This window comes from Pleurodeles waltl, chromosome 3_1 (genome assembly GCF_031143425.1).
Source record: "Pleurodeles waltl isolate 20211129_DDA chromosome 3_1, aPleWal1.hap1.20221129, whole genome shotgun sequence".
NCBI lineage: Eukaryota > Metazoa > Chordata > Amphibia > Caudata > Salamandridae > Pleurodeles > Pleurodeles waltl.
This window is the reverse complement of record NC_090440.1, coordinates 1932943825-1932968399: the sequence shown is the minus strand read 5'-3', so window position 1 is coordinate 1932968399 and position 24575 is coordinate 1932943825. Positions and strand designations below refer to the sequence as shown.

The 24575-nt window shown below is 46.1% G+C and overlaps 1 protein-coding gene across 3 annotated transcripts in view; it reads right to left on the bottom strand.

Annotated features, from left to right (window-relative positions):
• Positions 1-24575, bottom strand: part of LOC138285803 (adenine phosphoribosyltransferase-like) — a 204083-nt gene that overhangs the window by 91346 nt on the left and 88162 nt on the right. For all 3 annotated transcript variants that reach the window (XM_069226192.1, XM_069226193.1, XM_069226194.1), the window contains 3 exons: positions 14483-14628; positions 13058-13151; positions 77-223 (listed from right to left, as the gene is read on the bottom strand). In XM_069226192.1, coding sequence (XP_069082293.1) covers positions 77-223; positions 13058-13151; positions 14483-14628 — 387 coding nt within the window. The remainder of the gene's footprint in view (positions 1-76; positions 224-13057; positions 13152-14482; positions 14629-24575) is intronic.

Here is a 24575-nt window from a genome sequence, read left to right as displayed (position 1 = left end):
AGTTTTGTGGCCCAGCTCAGAACCCTACAATTCCTGCAAGCATATATGCATTCAAAACAAATTCATAACTACTCACCTGGTCTGATTGCATCCACCCGGACCTCCATCACCTTCTCCCGACCCGAATAATCAACATAGTTCTGCGTGAGGGTCGGGACACACAGATGTCCTGCTTTTCTAATAGCCAGGAAACCTTTCCCAAGGTGATTGGCTATGGCAGCACCTGCACAGGGGGAAAATAGACCCATGACTGATGTCACAAAGTAATCACACACCAACCATCCCAAGGCGACGTTCTGGACATAAAAATATATAAATATTATACACAAAAATAAGTCCAATAGGCATAGTGATATGGAGACAGAAAACACTGAAATACATTGTCAATAAGCAAGTTGATATATAGATCCTGATTAAAACTGGGCCTCAAATCCTGTTTCACTAGCAAACTTCAATTTGTGCCCAAAATGTGATTATAAACCATGTGTAAACAGTGGTAAAATCTGGCGAAAATCCTGAATCTAAGTGGGTACAAATTCTGTTTGCACACCTTGGAATAGGGTAAATGTGTAGTTTTTATATTACCTAATTTTCCAAGGCGTGCAATTCAGAACTGGGTACCCACTAATTACAACATCGCAAACATTTAGTAATTAGTGTAATCTGCGTCCACATCAGCAGCACAGTTGAAATAAGGGCTATTGATCATGCTTTAGAAACACAGACAATACACAAGGGGATATATAAATGCAAATATATAAATGATTAGATGGTGAACATGGGAATATATAAATGATGTACATGGGCAAATATAAATAAGATGATGCTAACATCTAATCACAGTTAAAGTGGAGTTACGGTTGCAAATTAAAACTGAAAAAATCCCTGAAATCTGCACTTTAGATTAGGACTGCAATCCGTTATTTGCAAAGCAGACATGTAAAACACAACTCGCACACTGGGTGCAATGATCTTGATGTGACAGATGCAATTGCAAATGTGAATGATCTTACAGATAAAATTACACATTATGTCACCCTTACCACTGTAAAAGAGACAACTACATTTCTAGTATTAGTAATTGGTTTACATGTGTATTTTTGTTTAATCGCACTTTTAGGCGTTGTTGCTTATTGGCATAAATATTGTGAGGTCAAAAGGCTTACATTGCATGTGCCAATTATGGTTTGCAAGTCTATTGTGCGAGCTATGGATTGAAACTCTAACCATAACTTGAGAATGACATTTATTTTATTAATTTAAGTTCACAACCACAACTCCACTTTCACTCTGGCTTTCAGCAAATATCTAAGGTTGTTTTTAATCATATGTAATGGGTTATAATCAAAGCTAACCATTAACCGCACGGTAACCTTTGGTTTTCCTCAGTGAGTTTTTTTTTTAAATCATTTATCACGTGTAACAGTTCCCTCTGCACAATCAACCATTTACAGCCAACCCTGTTGCACAAAGCCTTTGGCCGTCCTTAGTGGGTACTGTGGCCAGTCCCTGTACCCTAGCCTTTGGCTTGGCATAAGCGAGCATGGGCAGTAACGCTTGACCTTCAGTCAACCAGACCAGGTGCAGAGCCATCTGTAGGAGGCAACCCTGTATGCATACAGACTTCAGCCATCCACAGCAAGGAATAGCAACTTGAAGCTAGGCCCTGCACCCAACCCACATTGTGCAATCAACCTCCACTATGCAAGACCGTCAGCTGAGTGCAGTAGGGGTTGGTTGTAGGGCCCCATCCGGCTTCTGGCAGCCAACTCCTGCTGTGCATGACCTTTGCCACTCTGGCTGAGTTTTCCGAGAGTTGAAGAAATATCAATAACCTCTTCTCATGGTTCTACAGAAGTCGCAGAGGTTATGTGCTGCATATTGCCTCATTTTCAATCTGGATGCTATTTTTGGGCATCTACCTCTTGAGGAAAAAGAGATGGATTTGTAAACATTTTCTGCTCTGCACAGAGTAGAAGCCAAAAGCATGAGCTCCTTCTTCTTTCTCGATTATATGGACTTGTTGTTGATAATGTGGAGTGCGTAACCAATCAGATGCCTCCTTTCCTTTGTTTCCTATTTAGGATTCAGGCAGTCTGCCAAGAGACACAGTGCTTCGAGACCACACATTTTTTTCTGATTCAGACAATCGAACAACTGCAGATGCAGGACATCCTTTCCAAGTACCTCAATCCAAGTAATTTTTAAGAAGATGTGTTTGCTATAAAACGAATTGCTTTCAGTTGTTTAAATGTAAAGGTTTATATAATTTCAGCGAAAAACACACACACATATTGCTACTGTTAGACATGGAGTCTCTAGTTGGCAGTCAGTTTACACCCTGTTCAAGTAGGGACCCTCACTCTAGTTAAGGTAAGGGAGTCACACACCCAAGGTAACCCTTGCTCATCCCTTTGGTAGCAGTCAGGCTTATCTCAGAGGCAATGTGTAAAGTATTCGCATCAGGCACGGCTTGCAGGAGGGAAAAGGGTCGGGCGGCGCGGGGAACTAAAAAAAATACATGAATAAAAATTAAAATAAAACGTACCTTTTTACTGCGCCACTCCATCCGCTCTGATCTCCTCCATCTCGCTGCAGGCACAGGCTCCCAGCCTGCCCTGTGCCCAATCCTGATGCTGCTAGAAGCAGCATCAGGATTGGCTGGGAGCGCCCAGCCAGGGCGCTCCCAGGCAGACTTGGAGCCTGTGCAGGCTCTCTCCAGCCCAGCAACACAGTGCCGGACTGAAAGAAGCCTACTGCGAATGTGTCTTTGGCCGGCCTGAGACGGCCGGCCAAACACACATGCGCACTGAGGGAAGTGCTCTGTGCACTCCCCTCAAGTACTCGTCACCCCCAATGCCCCACCCCTTTTCAAGAAAACGATAATAAACACTATTATCGTTTTCTTGAAAATATTTTGCAGCTGTTGGCGGGGGGCAACGCTCCTCCACCCTAGTGAAGGAGCCGCCCCTGATTTGCACAAACACATACAGTAACACTGTGAAAACACCACAAAAGGACTCCACACCAGTTTAGAAAAATAGACAATATTTATCTGAGTAAAACAAGAAAAAAAAAAAATAATCCAACATACGCAAAAAGAGATATCAATTTTTAAAGTAAAAAGAGTCTTAGTCCATTAGAATCAATAGATGCATTGTTTTAGCACAACTTACTTGCAAGTGAGGTGATGCGTTGATTCTTTCCCTGCTGGGTAAGCGATGCAACAATTCTTTCCTTGCAGGAAAGGGAAGCGTTGATTTTCGGGCAGGCAGCCTCGGGTCCGTGCGGTTATGTTGAAGTTTTGAAGCCCTGGGATGATGCGTGGAAAATCCAGACACACAGTAATGATAAAGTTGCGCTGAGCTGGCGATATGTTGATTTCTGCAGCCACGAGGCAGGCGCTGCATCAATTTTACACCCGAGAGGCAGGTGCTGCATTGATTTTTCTGCTGCTTGGCTCTGGCGCGTGGATTCTCACTCAGGTTTTACCAGCTTCTCCTTCCAAGGGCGCAGGGTCTGAAATGGCACCACTTGGCAAGCTAGGGAACTCAGCAAGAGAGCCCAGGTGCTGGCAGATTTAGTCTTTCATGTCCCTGAGACTTCTTAACAGGAGCCCAGCTCAATCCAAGTCCAAGCCCTTGGAGAAACTTCACAAGCAGGATACACAGCAAAGTCTAGTCTTTGTCCTCTCTAGGGCAGAAGCAGCAACTGCAGAGCAACCCAGCAAAGCACACATAGCAAAGGGGCAGTACTCCTCCTCACCGTTCTTCAGCTCTTCTCGTTGGCAAAGGTTCCTCTTGATCCAGAAGTGTTTTAAAATTATGGGGTCAGCAGTCCAATACATGTACTAATTTCTGCCTTTGAAGTAGACAAACTTCAAAGGAAAGTCTTTGTAGTGCACAAGACCCTGCCTCTCCCTTGCCCTACCCCAGCCAAACTCTAGGGGGTTAGAGACTGTATTTTGTGAGGTCAGACACAGCCCTTTCACGTACTGGTGTCAGTTTCTCCCTCCTGCTCTAGCACAGGAAGACCCATCGGGATATGCAGGACACACCTCAGCCTCTTTTGTGTTACTGTCTAGAGTGAATTCACAAACAGCCCAACTGTCAGTCTAACTCAGACGTGGATTCAGCAGCCAAGCAGAGGCACAGAATGGGTAAGCCAGAAAATGCCCACTTTCGTAAAGTGGCAGTTTCAAACTCACAATCTAAAAAACAACTTTACTAAGAGATGTATTTTTAAATTGTGAGTTCAGATACCCCAAAATCCATAGCTCTATTTGCACCCAAGGGTAAACTGCACTTAAATTATATTTCAAGGAAATCCCCATGTTACCCTATGGGGGAGATAGGCCCTACAATAGTGAAAAACAAATTTAGCAGTGTTTCACTACCAGGACATGTAAACCACACCAGTGCATGTCCTACCTTTTAAATGCACTGCACCCTGCCCATGGGGCTCTCTTGAGCCTACCTTAGAGGTGACTTACATGTAGTAAAAGGGAAGGTTTGGACCTGGCAAGTGGGTTCACTTGCCAGGTCGAACTGGCAGAACAAAACTGCACACAGAGACACTGCAGTGGCAGGTCTGAGACATGATTACAGGGCTACTCATGTGAGTGGCACAATCAGTGCTGCAGGCCCACTAGTAGCATTTGATTTACAGGCCCTGGGCTTTACTAGGAACTTACTAGTACATCAAATTACCAATCAGAGATAACCAATCATAACCACAATTTACACAGGGAGCACTTAAATTTAGACTGGTCAGCAGTGGTAAAGTGCCCAGAGTCCTAAAAGCAGCAAAAGCAGATAAAAAAAGGAGGAAGGCAGCAAAAGGTTTGGAGATAACCCTGCAAAGGCCATTTCCAACAGTTACTTCTCATTTTTTCTGTGTTTGAAGCTTTCCAGGATTCCTGGGGCCTAGAACTGTTAAGCCAGGCCATGCTGGACTCATCAAGCCTTACACGCAGCCGAAGGGTGGCCAACCCCTGTCGCCGAGAGGTTCTGGCTGGGACCTGTGCCCAGCCGAACAAGGATAACCAACCCCCGCTTCACACAGCCTTTGGCCAGGCCCCGCGCCCAAGCATCCAAAGCGTGCAATCCCTTCTGCGCATGGCTTTAAGCTAAACACAGCTCGAGTTGGCCACAGAAGCTAGCCTATGGAGGTTTGATTCTCCATTCAACCATCCTTGGGTGCTAACACCAGCTGTGCACAGCCCTAGACCAGATGCTGCTGGAGTTGGGCGTTTGGCCTCGCTTCTTGCCAGGCCCTGCACCAAATATTCCACTGGTGACAACGCACAGCAGCATTTGCCCAAAGGGTCTGACCCACGGCCAACTTATTTTATGCGGCCAAACCCTGCTAAACATAGGACTCAGACCATACATTTTGCTATTTGGCTAGGGTGTTTTTCATTTTTTTTAATCATTATAAATGAATGCAGATACTCGATTGCACATGAAGCACATATCCATTCAACAATTCTGTGTTAGGGGGAGATACAGAAAGGTTCTTCCAGTCAGGAAGGAACAGTGGTGGTGGTGGTGGTGGGGGTAGAGGTTAGAGTGATATTGCATGTCCTCCTAAACCACAGTGGGTGATTATTGGTATTATCATTGGTCGTCTAAGGAGGTCTGGTGTTGAAAGTGTTTCAAAAATCTTTAGCAAAAGCTCAGTAGCTCAAGAGCCTTGCACAGCAAAGAACTTGTCTAAATGTATTGTGCAAATGTTGTCCATAGTTCTTGGAAGGTTTGTACCTACAGTGAGACTGCTTCTATGCATTAACTAGGCAGCTGAAAAAATCTAATACAGTTTAATCAAGAGCCCTTGCACCACGATTTGGTGAGCATTTCGTGATGTCTGTCTTATTTTTCTTTATTTAGCTTGTTGACGACATCTGTCTTTTTATGGGGTTTCTACAGCACTGGACCTGTTCCCTTTCAGAAATGTATTCCTCTTATTACAATAATGCTCATCTGTTGATGTAGCGTCTGGGAGTATTGAGGCTGTAAAGCCAAGGTTCCTGATATGAATACGTAGGAGGGAAGCACACATCTCTGATTGGACAAGATCAAAGCTGTGTAAGCTCCTGCGAAGAACATCTAAGGGTTTATAAGTGTTGGGACATCCGAATGCATGCCTTCATATTGAGTTATCTGCCGTCTGGGTACATCATCTTGTGATATTGTCAGTATACTGAGAAGTTACTCAGGAAAAGTCCAGGATACTGAAGGTGCAAAAGTATTAAAAGTGAGAGCACTCAAATCAAGGCACTTTCTTGTCTCCCCCTGAAAATATCCTTTTGTGGCTATTTAGAATGAACAAAATGGAAAAAAAGAAGTAAAAAAAATTGGCACAATGGACTATGGGATGCTATTTAGTGCTAAAATTCTTTTCTGCAGTGTGGAATATCTATTGCTCACCAAAACCAAGCCTGCTCTCTATAAGCTCCGTTCACAGGAAAGAGAGATTGGTAATGTTTTTCAACAAAAGTGAAGCTCTGAAACGACAAACTTTGAATCCCCTCATCCAAAGTGCAGTGAATAATTCTAATCAAGGAAACTTTGATTCACCCCTAGACTATTTTGCAATGACATTTAGATGCCACAAGCATGCTTGGGGTCTTACTTCTGTTTCAGTTTAGACCTGTCCATGAGGATTAGGTGGAAGGGGTACTCCATAAACTCAAGGAAACTGAACTGGCGTAAATCTGGCCCCAAAATGGCTGCTGTGAGATTGTGCAAACATTTTCTCCTCATCTACACCAAAATTGTAAACTCTCCATTTAGGGAAAGAATTGCACTTTCAGTCCTTTAACAGTTGGTAGCAACTCCGCTCCTGAGAAGGCAAAGCCCTAAGATTGAGCAGTCCTTGGTCAATTGCTGGACTACCTGTCTGTTATAAAGTCTTTAAAAGGCATGTAGTATTACAATATGACAACCATGCAAATAGAAAAGTATATTTGGCACAAGGCCAACTGGATCCAGAGTCAGTCTTGCTACCCTAATAGCGCTGCTTGGTATGATGGATGTATCATGACTATCCAAGAGCCTATACATTGGTGCACCCACATTCATTATAAGCAAAATACAACTAATCTAAAAAACTGTTCGCAAGGCTTCTTGTTCACCTTCACCAAAGAGAACACATGACTCCAGTCCTGCAATCGCTTCACCGGCTACCTATGAACCCTGTGCTCCAGGCTTCCGCCACCTAACATCATACTATCTTATCACGAAAAATCCGTAGGAGGCACTGTTTTCTCAGTACTAGGCGCCAAGCTGTGGAGCTCACTAACAGCCAGCAGTAGAAGCACCCAGGAGCACATACACTTCCAAAGACAGCTGAAAACTTGGCTATTTCTTAGATAACTGCACCAAACAAAGACATCATCCTTCCAACCACATACCCAGCATGCTAATAATGTATGCAAGGGCTTCAGGGCCCTGCGTAGGCGTAATAAGTGCCATATAAATACAGCAACACAATGCAATCACTGTTTAATAAACACATATGGCTGCTACAGTTAGAAATATATAGCTAATGCTGTGGGAATACAAGATACATTTACAATGATCATGAAATGATCCAAAATACACAGTGAATTTCTAATGTATGCATTTTAACTAGTGCCTTCAAAGCACTGTGAGCCATTGCAACCAAACTGAAATGCCAAAAACAATTAGCTCTTGGCACTTAAACAATGATCAGAACTGGAGACTGAGGTATGTGGTTTGTGGGTTTTCCCAAAGTGGATTCTGCAGGGGGTGAGAGGCTTTTCTAATCTTCCACCTTACCCTTATTAAAAATCGTGACATAGTCTTTAGGGTGACGTTTTTCCCAAAGACAGTCTTTGTAATGATGGGTGCACAATTTACAAACTTGAAACTAACGTGGGTGGGAAGAGGTTTAACAGGAAGAGCTGCAGCAGAGGGATGAAGGAACAAAAGGAAGAGAGAAAACCTTTGAAAAAGTGAGAGCGCGAAACAGAGCAATCATGGATGGAGATGACAGGAGAGAGGGGGAGGCAGAGAATGGATGGATGGAAAGTGAGACATAGAGGGGGAGGACAGCAGTGGGGCTGGTTTGAACTTTTTACCTGGGCAAATTCCAGTCTGACCCGGGTGTGTAGCATGTTTTAGTGAGGGGATGTGCGCAGAATGGTGAAATGATGAGCTGTGCTGGGAGCACGGAGACTGCAAGTATTGGAATCTCTTGAGGAGGGAGGTAGCTGTGTTTGTGGAGAGATGTTTTGAGTAGGGAGCGGGTTGTTTGTGCAAAGCTGATGCTGAGAGAGGTTTCGATGGGAGTGTAAGGGATGGTGTGTTGGGTCTGTCTGGGAGCTCAGGGTAGGTGAGGTATGTCGGGGTTCTGCCATGCTAAGCAGGACGCTGCGTGCTTTCGCAGTGCGCACATTTCAGAGAGGAGAAGGCAGTGCGAGATGCTTTGTCTCAGTGTGTCAGAGTGGTGCGGAGCGTAGAATGGTTGGGTGTGTCCGAGGCAGCAGGAAAGGCTGCGGGTTTAGGATGTGACTTGGAGGGCCTGCATGGGGTGCATTATGTTGGGATTGGATAGGAGTTAAGTGTAGAGCTAAACTTCGAGGAGCGGTGACTGGAATGCAGTGAGTTTGGGAGTGTCTGAGTGCTCCGAGGGGGAACTGAGGAGAGAGGATGCATTGGAGAGATAGGAGAGGTGAGAAAGAAGACAGAGGGAGAGAAACGGAGAGGATAATGTGCTTGTTGGAAGGAGCGAGTGGAGGAAAAGATAGGTGTCAGAGAGGCACTTAAGAGGAGGAGTGAAAGGAAAGAGACAGTGCAGCTAGGAGGGGGTCAGGCAGAAGAGCTGGGGAATAAGTGACAGGAGAAAAGTAAGCCAGGGCAAGAGAAGGATCACAGAAAGAAGGAAGGAGCTAGAGGGCTTGAAGGTGAGAGAAGGGAAGGGGAAATGGAAAGGACACATGCAGAAAGAAGCAATAGAGAAATAGAGTGTCTGGGTAGATGGAGGCTGTACAGAGAATGCACATAAATGTAAAACAAGCTAACACAGGAGAGTGATGCACAAGAAAAAAAGTAGTGCGCAACAGTGAGGTATGTGGTTGATTGTGCAATAATCCATGTAACAGGGTCAGTCTCCAAGGTGGTGGCAAAACAGACTCAAGGCGGGACAAGCGCAAAGCATTTACCTAACAAACCAAAGGCATTTGGAAATGCACACCAAGGAACCAATGAAAGTGATGGGTGTGGAGAAAGCCCACAGAAATAGATCACGACACGTCGAGAGACAGCACATGTGGCCTAGGCTGCACCTAAAAATCACCAAGAGACGGAATATTTGCCACTTATCAGTACATACTTCAGATAGTGTTGGAAATGGCCCTTTTTGCAGGGTTATCCACAAATTGTTTGCCTTCTTCCTCCTATTTGTTTACGTCTGTTTTTGCTGGTTTATTGTCTCTGCGCACTTTACCACTGCTAATCAGTGCTAAAGTGCAAGTGCTCCCTATAGAAATTGTACTGTCGATTGATTTATCCATGATTGGCATATTTGATTTACTGGTAAGTCCCTAGTAAAGTGCACTAGAGGTGCCCAGGACCTGTAAATCAAATGCTACTAGTGGGCCTGCAGCACTGGTTGTGCCACCCACATAAGTAGCTCTGTAATCATGTCTCAGACCTGCCTCTGCAGTGCCTGTGTGTGCAGTTTTGACTGTAACTTCGACTTGGCAAGTGTACCCACTTGCCAGGCCTAAACCTTCCCTTTCTCACCTGTAAGGCACCCCTAATGTAGGCCCTAAGTAGCCCCAAGGGCAGGGTGCAGTGTATGGTTAAGGTAGGACATATAGTAATGTGTTTTATATGTCTTGACAGTGAAATATTGCTAAATTCGTTTTTCACTGTTGCAAGGCCTGTCCCTCTCATAGGTTAACATGGGGGCTACCTTTAAATCTGATTAAAGTGTAGATTCCCTTTGGGAGCGGATGGACATGTGGAGTTTGAGCACACAATTTAAAAATACATATTTTAGGAAAGTTGATTTTAAGATTGTGCGTTTGAAAATGCCACTTTTAGAAAGTAGGCATTTTATTGCTTAATACATTCTGTGACTCTGCCTGTTTGTGGATTCCCTGTCTGGGTCAGTTTGACAGTTGGGCTTTTCACACCTCTCCTCTAGACAGTGACACAAAGAGGGCTGGGGTGTAGCCTGCATATCTTGAATCTTGATTAGCCATCTGTGCTGGAGGGGAGGGGAGGAGTGGTCACTCATACCTGAAAGGACTGTGCCTGCCCTCACACAATGCTGTCTCCGACCCCCTGGTGAGTGTCTGGGGCCTGGCCTGGACAAGGAAGGATCTTGCAAACACTTGAGACTTTGCTTTGAAGTTTGCAAACTTCAAAGGCAGAACTAGGTATAAGAAGCAGACCTAAAACCCCAGACTTTTAAAATCTTTCGGGAATCAAGAGGAACCTCTGCCCAGGAGAAGAGCTGAATAGCTGAAGGAGGAGTACTTTACCTTTGCTGTGTTGCTTTGCTGGACTTGCCTGCAGTTGCTGCTTCTGCCTGAAAAGAGTGCAAAGGGTGAACTTTGCTGTGTGTTCTGCTTGAGAAAATTCTCCAAGGGCTTGGAGTAGAGCTTGCCTCCTGTTGGAAGTCTCAGGGACACCAAAGACTTCAGTTTCCTTGACCTGCAGCACTGGGAACTGTGTGTTTTGTGCTGTCCAAGAGGAGAAACCACTGCGACGCCGCCAACGACGCCACTGGCCTGTGACCTGCTGACGCCGCATGGAGTCGCTCTGCCCCGCTTCGCACCACGACCCTGGTCTCACCGACGCAGTCATCGGATGACTTCATTGAGCTGCTGCTCGCACCGCGACCTGTGGGCCCTGCACTCCGGCATCGCCTGCTCACACCGCAGCCTGGGCATCCCCGACGATGACGCTCCTGCTGACACCGGCGCCGCTGCCTGCACTGTGGCCTGTGGGCACCGTTCGTGAGGTACACAAAGCACCGTCCCGCGCCGCAGCCCCGGTCCACCGATGCCAGCACCATCGACTCCGGTGTCATCACCAGGCATCCTGCCTGCACGGTGGCCTGTGGACACCGCTCGTGAGGGTCACAAAGCACTGTCCCATCCCACACCGCTGGCTTGGGCCTACCGACGACAGCGCTTCAGCAACGACGATGCCGCTGCCTGCACCGTGACCTGTGGACACCGCACGTCGCACTGCTTCACACCGCAGCCCTGGTCTCACCGACGCCGATGGACGCCATCAGAGAGCCGCTGCTTGCACCGTGACCTGTGGGCACCGCACGTCGCATCGTCCCACTTCGCATCGTCCCACTTCGCACCGCAGCCCCGACGGCATCCACGCCAGCGTACCTGACTTCATCAGCCTGGAGTTCGATCTGCAACGCATGTTACCTCAAGGGCCCAACGACTCCTGCACCGACTCTGGACCCGACACCGCGACGTCAGTGACGCCGCCCTCCGGAGCTCACCATGAGGATCATGATGCCCTGCAAATCCAAGGTACTGTTTGCGGGTCTTCCCGACACCGTAGCTGGCCCGCAACGGCGCAGCCGGCCTGAACTGTTGGTTTTGTTGATCACGACGCCGTGGAGCTATCGACTTCAAGGAACTGTATTTTTGAGTAAATCTTGCATAATTCATATTTTTCTTACTGTATGTTGGATTCTTATCGTATTTGGTCTTGTTTTATATAGATAAATATTGGCTATTTTTCTAAAACTGGTGTGGTGTCCTTTTGTAGTGTTTTACTTATTACTGTGTGTTATGTGCAAATGCTTTACACATTGCTTCTGAGATAAGCCTGACTGCTTGTGCCAAGCTACCAAGGGGGTGAGCAGGGGTTATATGAGCGGGTATCTCCCTTATCCTGACTAGAGTGAGGGTCCCTACTTGGACAGGGTGCAAACCAACTGCCATCTAGAGACCCCATTTCTAACAGATAGTAAGTGTTAGAAGAAAACTCTTTAAAATGTGTTCTACAGCTGCCCCAAAGACCCCTGACTGATAAAGTAAAAAAAGGCAGAAAGCCATGTTAAAAATTAATAATACAGACATTTCATGTAAAGTTCTACTTAAGAAGCGTGCTCAGGCATGTGCAGAATCTTAAGTGAGCAGATGGCTGGTAATTATCTCTAGTAAGGGTGCCAACACTATGCGCTATGGTCCCTCATCAGTGTTGTCAAGTTGCTTACACATGACCCATGAAAATATAGGAGGCATGTCAGCCAAATCAGATAGAACTTACAAACTCCTAAACCCAACCGAGAACATGGTGCTATATTCCCATTACAAAATGCTGTACTATGATGGACCACTTTTAACGTCTGATTCAAGTTTGGCATCAATTCATCTTCTAGATTGTGCTATGGATAAACGCTCCCGACTCATCAAGGAGCTCAAATGCCACTTTCCAATGTTATGGCCTTCAGGAAATCCTATGTTGCTGAGGTTGTGCATTCCCTGACCTGTGGAGCAGAACTGTAGTTTCCTGGCTGCAGTGCCATTTTTAATGCCATGGACATGGGGGTCCAAAAATGTGGTTTCCTGGTTGCAGTGCCATTTTTTGCGTCTTCATTTTTTGCATCTCCAGGTGTGGATTAAAGTATTTGTGTTTCATAAAGGTGCTAGACCTCAAATCAGTCACAGCAGAACTATCACTGAGATCAGTCTGGAGTTCAGTCTAATGAGTATAATTGAACTGGAAATATGCCATTAACTGGGCTCATTGTGGCACCCAGGCACCGAATGAAAATCGGTCTTGCAAAACACACTGAAATTAGCCCCACACTGCAGGGGACGTGGACTATAACAAGGCCATGGGTCCAAGCCTGAGTCATGGCAGAAAGGTCACATGACCGTCCCAGAGTCACGGCTGGGAACGTGCACAAGGAGGAGATCACACATACTTCTCATGCGAGTTGGCCCCCAGTGTTCGTAAATGTCACCAGGTTTGGAAAATGAGAGAAAAGGTAGATTGAATGACAGCAGAAAGTTCATTTAGTAATAATTAAATTGCATCAATACCTAAAATGAAGCCCATAGCATCGATTCCGGCAACTAGATCAATGCGGTCACTCCGAAAGGGCTGGACCAGATCTTCCACGCAATCCTGGAGTGCCTATGAAAGAGAGAATTCAAGTGAGATGAGATCTTAGGATCTGCGTCCAGAAACCTGCATAAACCCAGTGATAGTGTCATAAAGAAGAAAGCACCACCTGTAATACCTCAATATAAATAATGCTACAGGATTTTTAAGTATAGCTCTTACCTTACTTTCAAAATCTCACTGAAAATGAGCGAAAAGAGAATGGGGACTAGACACCAAGTCACAATTCTTCTCTGGAATCCAGAAGGTTGAGTCTCCAATTTGAATTCAGGTGTGAAATTGTGGATGTGTGAGAGGTGGGTTACATTAATGCATGTTATTTATGTATCCAGAGGTAATTATATAAACAAAATTGGACTTGGTAGACAGGAAGCTGTTGAACGTGAATATATTTGCTTTATTATTTTTTGCAATTTTTTACATCACAAACCTGGCCCAAAGCTTTACAACAAAACAAAAAACATTGCAGATTTGATTTCTGTTTATTTTTGTTATCAGTGGGAGATTGAGTGATTTGCCCAGAAAGACAGGATGTTGAGCCGAGGCCAGGTTCAAGCTTGGTTCCCCATGTTCCCAGGGCAATAGCTCTTGTCACTCCTTAACAGCTCCTACCTGACTGTTTCCATTGCTTTCAGTTGTGATTCTGAGGTCGAGTTTGACAGCACAGCTGTCACCAGACATAATGTGATCAATTTAAAAAAAGAGCATTCAGGAGGAGTAACGAGGGGGCTTTGGCTTCTGACACACGTTGAGCCAGGAGTACCTGTGTTGATTGGGCGAAATTTGTCTGTCGCAGAAAAGAGTATTTTCCCTCGATTAGCTCCATTTTGTTATTTATCCAGCTGCCTCAGCCAGTAGCGGTATTGCTGCCTGAGTTTTAACTTTCAGTGGTACACACACAATATTGTAATGCTGCTAAAGTGTCTTAGATAACAAGATTATCTTGCCAGTAGATTGGCATTTGATACTGTGCTGGGGGCACAGAAATGTAGGGCACATGCAGGAGTGAGGGATGTGAAAGTTTTAGTCATTAGCTATGCACACACAATATGCTTCTGGCAGAGGGAGAGATATTGTGGAGGAATGGAAGGTGAGTGAAAGTGAGGAAAGGAAAAGAGAGGGACTAGTTTGAATATTTTTGCCAGGGCTGCTTTTGGTTCCCAATCCAAATCTGGTGGAAATCAGCAAATTGCAATAAATAGTCATGATACTGGTGCTCTTAAATTGTACAGAATTAGCAACAGAGAAGCAAGGCAAACCAAAATGTTCTCCATGTGACTAGCAAGTTGTTTTTTTAACCAAATTCCTACCTTCTATCATCTCCTCATCCCCCAGTCACATACCTGTGGGTGGCAGTACAGCCGAGATGGGTCAAGCCAGGCATAATCAAGGCCTTTCACGTTGGGTGCCATCAGAGCCAGGTACCACCCTCGGTCCCTGGTATTGGGGTACTTCCAAAGATCCATGGGTGCAGCTGAGAATCTGGAGCCTTGAAAGAGAGGAAAGATCACAAGCAGCTCTCAGAATCAATAGCCACAGCCTATCTCTTTCTGAGCCCTGTTGCCAACAACAGAGTTTTCTCAGCCTACTTCCAATAAGGTAGGTCAGTGGGTAGGATGCATACTGTAGAAATTAGTTCTGCAGGACACTGGTTTGAATTCAGACAGTGACTTCTCTCCTCATTAGGTTCTTAATCAGCTCAGAAAGTGAGTCAGTTGGCCAAAGCTCAAAAAGCAATAAGCCAAATATTCTACGAAGCTGAACAGTTGCCCCAAGAAGCCCTCTTAATCATGGTTTGATGGCAGGTAAACTAAGGGCAAAACTGGCAGTTTAAAAGATTACCAACAGGCCCAATTTAATAGGTAACAATGGTAAGTTTAGGAAAAACGAAATCTGATGTCAATGCGCTTCAATAAAAAAAAAATTATTGAACACAGCCAAGTGCCACGTTTTTAGTACTTGAAACCACAATATTTTGGCAGAAAGGTGGTTTATATCAAAATTAAGAAATGTGTAATACTCCCTCTCCCTAAATACACATCTCCATTTCACACTGAAGTACCTGCAGGATTTTTGTTTGCAAATACCAACTTCTTTATGGGGTTTCCATCAATAACCTGAGTTTTGTGCAATGCCAACAATGAGGGCACAACAGATTCCCTCACATTCCAGTGCAGTGCCTAGCTGTGGTTGATGCAGCAACTCATCCGAGCAGGGAGCACACATGGGCCTTTGGCTCAAGACCCTGTTCTCCTTTCACTCTAGAGATCCTAGTCCATAAATCTACACTATTCAGCCAAGACATTGCCCCACTTCAGATATAAGAAGCCCAGCCAGAGAAGTAGCCAGTTAAGTAGTCGAAGGATTCTGTCACTGTGCCGTGTAATCTACGACAAGCTGCGGGGGCTGGGAGCCTTCCCCTCCAATGTCAATCGTCAGGTCAGTCTTGTTAATGCTGGCCTCTCTGCAGAAGAGATCATCAACATTCTCACAGTGTAGCTACCTCTTCGTAAACTTGTAACTGATAACCTCGAAGCCACAAAGAAGAGGAGAAACGGACATCTCAGAATCTTTCACCAGTACCAGTTAGAGAAGCATTTTCTCTAAAGATCAGCACTAGGGCACAGCCTGTGTAAGGAAATGCGTCCTTGGCATGGTTACCCCCTAACTTTTTGCCTTTGCTGATGCTAAGTTATGATTTGAAAGTGTGCTGGGACCCTGTTAACCAGGCCCCAGCACCAGTGTTCTTTCCCTAAACTGTACCTTTGTCTCCACAATTGGCACAACCCTGGCACTCAGGTAAGTCCCTTGTAACTGGTACCCCCAGTACCAAGGGCCCTGATGCCAGGGAAGGTCTCTAAGGGCTGCAGCATGTCTTATGCCACCCTAGGGATCCCTCACTCAGCACATGCACACTGCCTCACAGCTTGTGTGTGCTGGTGGGGAGAAAATGACGAAGTCGACATGGCACTCCCCTCAGAGTGCCATGCCAACCTTACACTGCCTGTGGCATAGGTAAGTCACCCATCTAGCAGGCCTTACAGCCCTAAGGCAGGGTGCACTATACCACAGGTGAGGGCATATGTGCATGAGCACTATGCCCCTACAGTGTCTAAGCAAAACCTTAGACATTGTAAGTGCAGGGTAGCCATAAGAGTATATGGTCTGGGAGTTTATCAAACACAAACTCCACAGTTCCATAGTGGCTACACTGAAAACTGGGAAGTTAGGTATCAAACTTCTCAGCACAATAAATGCACACTGATGACAGTGTGCAATTTATTGTAACATACACCCAGAGGGCATCTTAGAGATGCCCCCTGAATACCTACCTGACTTCTAGTGTAGGCTGACCAGTTTCTTCCAGCCTGCCACACACCAGACATGTTGCTGGCCACATGGGGAAGAGTGTCTTTGTCACTCTGTGGCCAGGAACAAAGCCTGTACTGGGTGGAGGTGCTTCTCACCTCCCCTGCAGGAACTGTAACACCAGGCGGTGAGCCTCAAAGGCTCACTCCTTTTGTTACAGCGCCCCAGGGCATCCCAGCTAGTGGAGATGCCCGCCCCTCCGGCCACTGCCCCCACTTTTGACAGCAAGGCTGGAGGAGATAATGAGAAAAACAAGGAGGAGTCACCCACCAGTCAGGACAGCCCCTAAGGTGCCCTGAGCTGAGATGACCCCTGCCTTGAGAAATCCTCCATCTTGAGTTTGGAGGATTCCCCCAATAGGATTAGGGATGTGCCCCCCTCCCCACAGGGAGGAGGCACAAAGAGGGTGTAGCTACCCTCAAGGACAGTAGCCATTGGCTACTGCCCTCCCAGACTCAAACACCCCCCTAAATTCAGTATTTAGGGGCTCCCCAGATCCCAGGAAATCAGATTCCTGCAACCTGAAGAAACAAGGACTGCTGACCTCCAAGCCTGCAGAGAAGGAGGAAGACGACAGCTGCTTTGGCCCCAGCCCTAACGGCCTGTCTCCAACTTCGAAAACCTGCTCCAGTGACACTTCCGACAGGGATCAGCGACCTCTGAAGCCTCAGAGGACTGCCCTGGACTCAAGGGCCAAGAAAGTCCAGTGAACAGCGGCCCTGTTCAAAACCAGCTACTTCTTTGCAACAAAGAAGCAACTTCCAAAGACTTCACGTTTCCCGCCGGAAGCATGAGACTCTACACTGCACCCGGCGCCCCCGGCTCGACCTGCAGAAAACCAACACCTCAGAGAGGACTCCACGGTGACTGCGAGCCCTTGAGTAACCAGAGACGACCCCTCTGAGCCCCCACAGGTACGCCTGCAGAGAAAATCCAGAGGCTCCCCCTTACCGCGACTGCGTGTAACAAGGGACCCGACACCTGGAACCAACACTGCACCCGCAGCCCCCAGGACCTGAAGGAACCGAACTTCAACGCAGGAGTGACCCCCAGGCGACCCTCTGCCTAGCCCAGGTGGTGGCTATCCCGAGAAGCCCCCGTGCCTGCCTGCACCGCTAGAGTGACCCCCGGGTTCCTCCATTGAAACCTATACAAAACCCGACACCTGCTTTGCACACTGCACCCGGCCGCCACTGGGCAGCTGAGGGTGTGTTTTGTGTGCCTACTTGTGTCCCCCCAGTGCTCTACAAAACCCCCCTGGTCTGCCCCCCGACGACACAGGTATTTATCTGCTGGCAGACTGGAACCGGAGCACCCCTGTTCTCCATAGGCACCTATGTGTTTTGAGCACCTCTTTGACCTCTGCACCAGACCGGCCCTGAGCTGCTGGTGTGGTAACTTTGGGGTTGCCTTGAACCCCCAACGGTGGGCTGCCTATGCCCCAGGACTGAGACTTGTAAGTGTTTTACTTACCTCCTAAATCGAACCTTTACTTACCTCCCCCAGTAACTGTTGATTTTTGCAGTGTGCACTTTAAAAATAGCTTATTATCCTTTTTACAAAGACTGTACATGATATTGTTTTCTTTCAAAGTTCCTAAAGTATCTAAGGGGAGTACCTTACATTTAAAGTATTAACTGTAAATATTGAACCTGTGGTTCTTAAAATAAACTAAGAAAATATATTTTTCAATATAAAAACCTATTGGCCTGGAGTAAGTCTTTGAATGTGTGTTCCTCATTTATTGCCTGTGTGTGTACAACAAATGCTTAACACTACCCTCTGATAAGCCTACTGCTCGACCACACTACCACAAAATAGATCATTAGAATTATCTACTTTTGGCACTATCTTACCTCTAAGGGGAACCCTTGGACTCTGTGCACAATATTTCTTACTTTGAAATAGTATATACAGAGCCAACTGACAAGCGGTTATCACTTGGTCTGACCTAGACACATTCTTATTGTCTATGCTGCAGCTGCAGCCTTCCCAATTCAGAGAGAGGGCAAAGGATATATATATGACGCTGATACATGTGGAGGATGCCGTGATGTTGGTGGATGGGGGAGGCGTGGTAGATATGGTTGGGTGGGTGTGCATGAATGCAGATAGAAAAGGCTGGACATGTATGGGTGGCAAAATAAATGAATGTGTGGTGCATGAGAAAGGAGGTGGGTAGATGGAGGTGTGGACTGTTTGGGATGAGGACAGATAATGGTGGAATGTGCATATCTATGAGTGGATGTGAATATAGATGGGTAGTAATTAATGTGGAAGTGGATGTATGTGGGCGGATATTCAAAGAGGCTGGATGTGGTTACAGAGGATGTAGAAAGATGAGGATTTGCATGTAGAAGTTAAGGTAGACTGATGCGGATGCAGTTGTGGATGAATGTTATGTATTTCAGAATTAAATATTACAAAATAGCCACAAAGAAAGAGAACACTGTAGGGAAATAGATTATACTAGAAGATATGAAATAAATGGAGAGGCACAGGTCAAACATGTAAGGGAGGATACCATGAACAAGGGGTATGCTGACAAGAAAGTGAAAATGGTGGATTAAAATAGGAGAGAAGGAAGCAGTGGTTGGTATCTCTTAAGGTGGGTCCAGCAGACTGGTTATTATATGGAGTCTTCAGCTCACTCCTGAAGCAGGGGAGAGATGGACCCTGGCGGATTCTGGTCAGTTTGCATGTAACAGAAGTTGTATAAAAGTGGATAGATATTGATGCATGTGTAGTTGAATGTGGGTGTTAGTGGATATTGGTAACTGCAGATGTGAATGGATATTGAATTGTTCAAGTGGATGAATGTGACCTTACTTAAGGACTCCAGTCAACAGAATATACTAGGACTGTGTTAAAAAGTCTCCAATTTCTGATAGTGGTACAAGGCCACATACAAAGGGCATAGTGAGCTTCACAAACACTGGTAATATAACAAGCAGATGTCTTAGGGAGTGGTCACAAGATGGATGAATAAGAAGGTAGGTACAAATTAACACGGTTCGATGTGGATGTGAGTGTATCCAGGAGTATGGGATGAGGCTAAGTGGGGTGGAGTGTGGATTGGTGGTGTAGGAAGCTGGCCTGGTGTGTGGTGAGTACCTATGGTATTATCACCTTATTCCAGGTATCCCATATTAGTGAGGTGTAGTCAATGTCTAGGAAGCCAGGCTCTCTAGAGGTAGCTGTGGATGAGCGGCCAAGATTTATCTAGGAGACATGCAAAGCTTATGCAAAATCAATGTAGTCAGACAGCACTTATACACATGAAAGAACCACACAGTGTTCCAATAATAAAGGTACTTTATTTTAGTGACACAAATGCTAAATTACTATATAGGCAATACTCCAATTGGAGGTAAATAAAACACATGATTATATGTACATTAGCAGTCAGAAATTAGCATAGAATGCAATAGAAAACAGTGAATGCAATACTAAGTACTGAAGGCCTGGGGGGGGGGGGGGGACCAAACCATATACTAAGAAAATGGAATGTGAAAATTGGGCCCCCCCGAAGGAAGTGGAATCAGTAGAGGGGAGCTGGAGGAACTAGGAATACCACAAGGAAAGTACAAGAGTGCCCCCGTTCTTCCCAAACCCACCAAAAGGACTTCAGAGAAGGATATTCCAAGACCCAGACAAGACTGCAAGAAACCAAAGGTGGATCCTGGAAGAGGAAGACCTGGAAAAGAAGGGGACCAAGTCTAGTTCATGTTGGAGTGTCCAGTGGTGGCAGCAGCTACTAGCCACCTGGCTCTGGATACAGGCTTTGGCCGACGGTGAGACGAAGATGGTCAGCAGTGCAGCCCTGGAGCAGTGAAGAGTTCCTGAGTGATGCCGTCGACATCCCACGCTGGAGGAAGAATTGCAGTTAGTCTGTGTTGTGGAAAAACTACAAACAAATCTTGGCAAATGTCGCGAATGAAGAAAAGTTAAGCCACCAGCGACAAGCAAGGTCCAGGGGGACAACCCATGGGAGGGGGTCCCGGGTGACCCTCAGCGACCAGGAGTATGAGGAAGAGGAAGAGGAGGCATCCCCACAGATGACCCACAGGCAGCAAGCACAGGAGTCGCGGTGAGGCCCACGCAGCACACCTACAAAGGAGTCCCATGTTGAAGGAAAAGTACGCAGTGGGCTGTGCGTCGCAGGGAAGAGTGCTGGGGCTACACGGAGCCTGAAGATCTCTTACAGGAGATGCCAACAAGCCTTGGTAGCTACAAGAGACACAGTGCATGTGGGTACTGTCCTGCATGGAGAGGCAAGGACTTACCATCTCCAAAGTTCGACGGCTAGCAGAGAGGACCAAGGGGACCACTCCAGCCCATCACCCATGACACATGATTCATGAAGCTCAGGAAGAAAGGAGATCCACGTAGCCGGTTGTCATGGCAGTTGGTGCCTGCAGATCCAGGGGAGTGACTCCTTAACTCCAAGGGATATTCCTTCTTGCTTCTTGGTGCAGACTAAAGACTTGCCACCCTCAGAGGATGCTCAGCCGGGGAAATGTTTCAGTTGCTAGAAGGAGCCAGAGAAACACTTTTGCAAAGCAGAGTTGTCGCTGTACCTGCAGACTGTAGGTTCCTGTGGAGTCTAGTTGCTGTTCCAGTGGCTAGAAGTTGAAGTAAACATTGCAGAGGAGTCCTGCTATAATCTTGCATGTCGAATGTGAGGACAACCCAAGAACGAGACCCTAAATAGCCCTGGAAGGGGGACTAGTCACCTAGCAAGGTCACCACCTATCAGGAGGGGGTTGTGATGTCACCTGCCTGACCTGGCCACTCAGATGCTCCCAGAGGCCTCTGCCCACCTTGTATTCAAGATGGCAGAATCAAATGGCCATCTGGAGGGGCTCTGGGCACCCCCATCTGTGGTGGTGATGGACAAGGGAGAGGTTACTCCCCTTTCCATTGTCCAGTTTCGTGCCAGAGAAGGGACTGGAGGTCCCTGATCCAGTGCAGACTGGTTTATGCAAGGAAATATGGCCCTCAAAACATACCAGTGTCTTGGGAGGCTTCCCCTCCCAAGCCATGTAATGCCTATTTCCAAAGGCAGAGGGTGTTACTCCCCTCTCCCTACAGAACTCCTTTGTTCTGCCTTCCTGGGCTCAAGCAGGTCAAGCAGCAGGAGGGCAGAAACCCATCTGAGGGGTGGCAGCAGTGGGGGCTGCCCAGAAAACCACAGAAAGCCAGTCATAGCAATGCTAGGGGTCCTCTAAGGGGCCAGCAGAGTACATGGAATCATACAAAAAAAACTGGCAAAAGTACTGGGGTACGATTCCGAAACGTTTGATACCAAATATGCCCAGGTTCAGAGTTACCATTATGTAGCTTGACATAGGTAGTAACCTATGCCCAGTACACCTGTAAAATGGCATCCCCGCACTCACAAAGTCCAGGAAAATGCAGCTGGAGTTTGTGGGGGCACCACTGCTCATGCAGGAGTGCCCTCACATGCAGGTAGCTGCACCCTGCCATCAGGGCTAGGAGGGCCTGCCATGGGGTGACTTATAGAGACCTGGTGAAGTGACCTGAAGTGAAAGGGTGCATGCACCTTTTAACACAGGCTGCAATGGCAGGCCTGCAAACACATTTTACATGGGCTCCCCTGGGTCATATTACATGCTGAAGCCCATGGGGTACCCCTGGTGCCCCAATGCCCTGTGCACCTGGTACCATATACTAGGGACTTATATGGGGCACCAGTATGCCAAATGTGGGGTGTGTGAAGTCTCAGCAACCAAATTTAGAGGGAGAGAGCACAGTGAACACAGCCAAAACATACTGATATCAGGCAAAAAGTAGGGGTAACCATGCCAAAAAGAGGGTACTTACATATTAGAGGAAATTAGATCTTTCTGCAATGTCACCCAGGATCTTTGCCTTTTGTCTGAACCCTGTTACTGGTTATAGAATTCTTTACCTCTACTAACCAATGGTGAAGTGTTTGTGCCCCTTCTTTCAACATGGTGAGATTGGTATCCTCCTAACTGGCACATTTACTTTACTCATAAGCACCTAGTATCTGGTACCAAGCGTACCCAGGGCCTGTAAATGAAATGCTGCCAATGGACTGCAGCACTCACTGTGCCACCCACTGCAGTAGCATTCTAATCCGGTCTCCATGCCAACTACTGTAGCCTGGCTATTCGGTTTCAAAACTGCATATTCGACATGTCAAAATAACCCATTTTGACATGTAAAAGTTTCATGCTAAACATGTCCCTAACTTGAGTACCACCTCAAAGCTAGTTTCATTGTAGCAAGGGTGGTTATTCCGTAGAAAAAGACTAGGGTGCAATACTAAATACTTATACTGTATCTCGAGAATGGTACTACCAAAGCAAATAATTATAAACTATTTTAAATCGTTTTTAAATATCCAATTCAGTTGTAAAACCAGATTTCTAAATATTATGGAAAAGTAACTTTTAGAAACCTACTGCCTGAAGTCTCTGAAAGCGAAATCTTCATTTTGTTCTCCCATTTTTGCATTTTTGCTAGCTGGTAGTTAGTATTAGAATATGCATGAATGAGGTGTGAACTTGCTTCCAGGAGCAAACAATCGGCTGAACTGAAATGGCAGAGATGATCCATCTGAACCCAACAGAATATGCAAGGTATGGCTGGGAGGATCCTTTTTGACATACAAGTGTCAAGTCCTACTTGAATGTCGCTTCCTGCTTGACAGGTCTGCTGGAGTTTTTCATAAGGCACTTGAGTCACACTTCAAAGATACCTAGCCTGTCACAGGCAAATGTTAGCTGAGATTTGGGTATGGCCCTTTTTTGCCCACCTTTCCCTCTAACCAGACAGACCCCAATCACACTGGGACTCTTTTTAGACACAGGTCTATTGGGTTTAGTACTGGTTGGAGTGTGATTCAAAGGGTGAATGCAGGATGCCAAAATAATTCTTGTGTATCTCATTTGTGGTTGCTGAATGCTCACTTTTATTGTCTACCAGACATCTGTTTATGAGGGTGTTGTGGGTACAGGGTCTACCTCAAACTGGATTTTAGAGTTAGATGTGGGAAGGCACTAGGATTAACATAGTTTACTCCTCACACACACCCCTAGCACCCAAGTTTAGTATGGCCAAAGACTTTTGCCATATTAAAAATCCCCAAAGTGGGTAGGTTTAGCACTGGGAGGCTGGACCCTATTGGTTAGGGTATTCCCAGAATTCATTCGTACTCACTAGCTAGTGCCAAGCATAAATGTGGCATCTCCAGGCACCCACTTCAGAAAACGCCTACACCTGTGGATAACTAGAAAGTGGGCTGAACCGGTTGACAGAGACCTGAGAAGAGCCTTGAAGATTGTACCTGCTGTCCCTCTTTTTCCCAGGATGAAGAAGTGGACTCCAAAAGTCATAAGGCTGACCTCTTGTTACAACTACAGGAGCACAACAATCTATAAAAGGCCTTTACCTGCAACTGCCCAGCTGACCAGTAGCACCTGGATTAGACCCTCCTGTTGGCCTCTACCTGCCACCCTGTAAGTCTGTAAATGCTTCTCCTGAGGTCCAGGAGAGGGTTGGTATTTAAAAAGGACTAGAGTCAGATGGTAAAACCTTTGACCAAGACAAACAGGATTAGTGTATCCAACTTGCACTCCATCACAGGCCACGTCAAATTGTGCCTAGGTTTTGTTCTATTGTGACCATTGGCTATCAATGGCACTTAGTACTTCTTGGCACTATTTATGCTTAAAACTTTAACATTTCATGGCTCCAGTTCCCCCCGTTGGATTTCTGTCATTTTGGTGTCAGTTTGCTAATTTCATTTTACTTTTTTTTCTTAATTCGTTTTTAGATTTTTATTGCTTTGCATTGTGACTTTATTACTGTTTTAGTACTGCATAAATACTTTACACATTGCCTTTCAGGTGGTCAGTTTTGCTCCACAGCTACCAGCTCAGCTCAGGTTTATTTAGTGACTTTTGTGGTTCAGCCTGATGAGAACTGTGATTATTACTTGAGGGGGGTACTTACTCCATTCAACTAATAATCTTACTTCTTACAATGGGTACGAGTGTGCTTAAAGTGACAGAT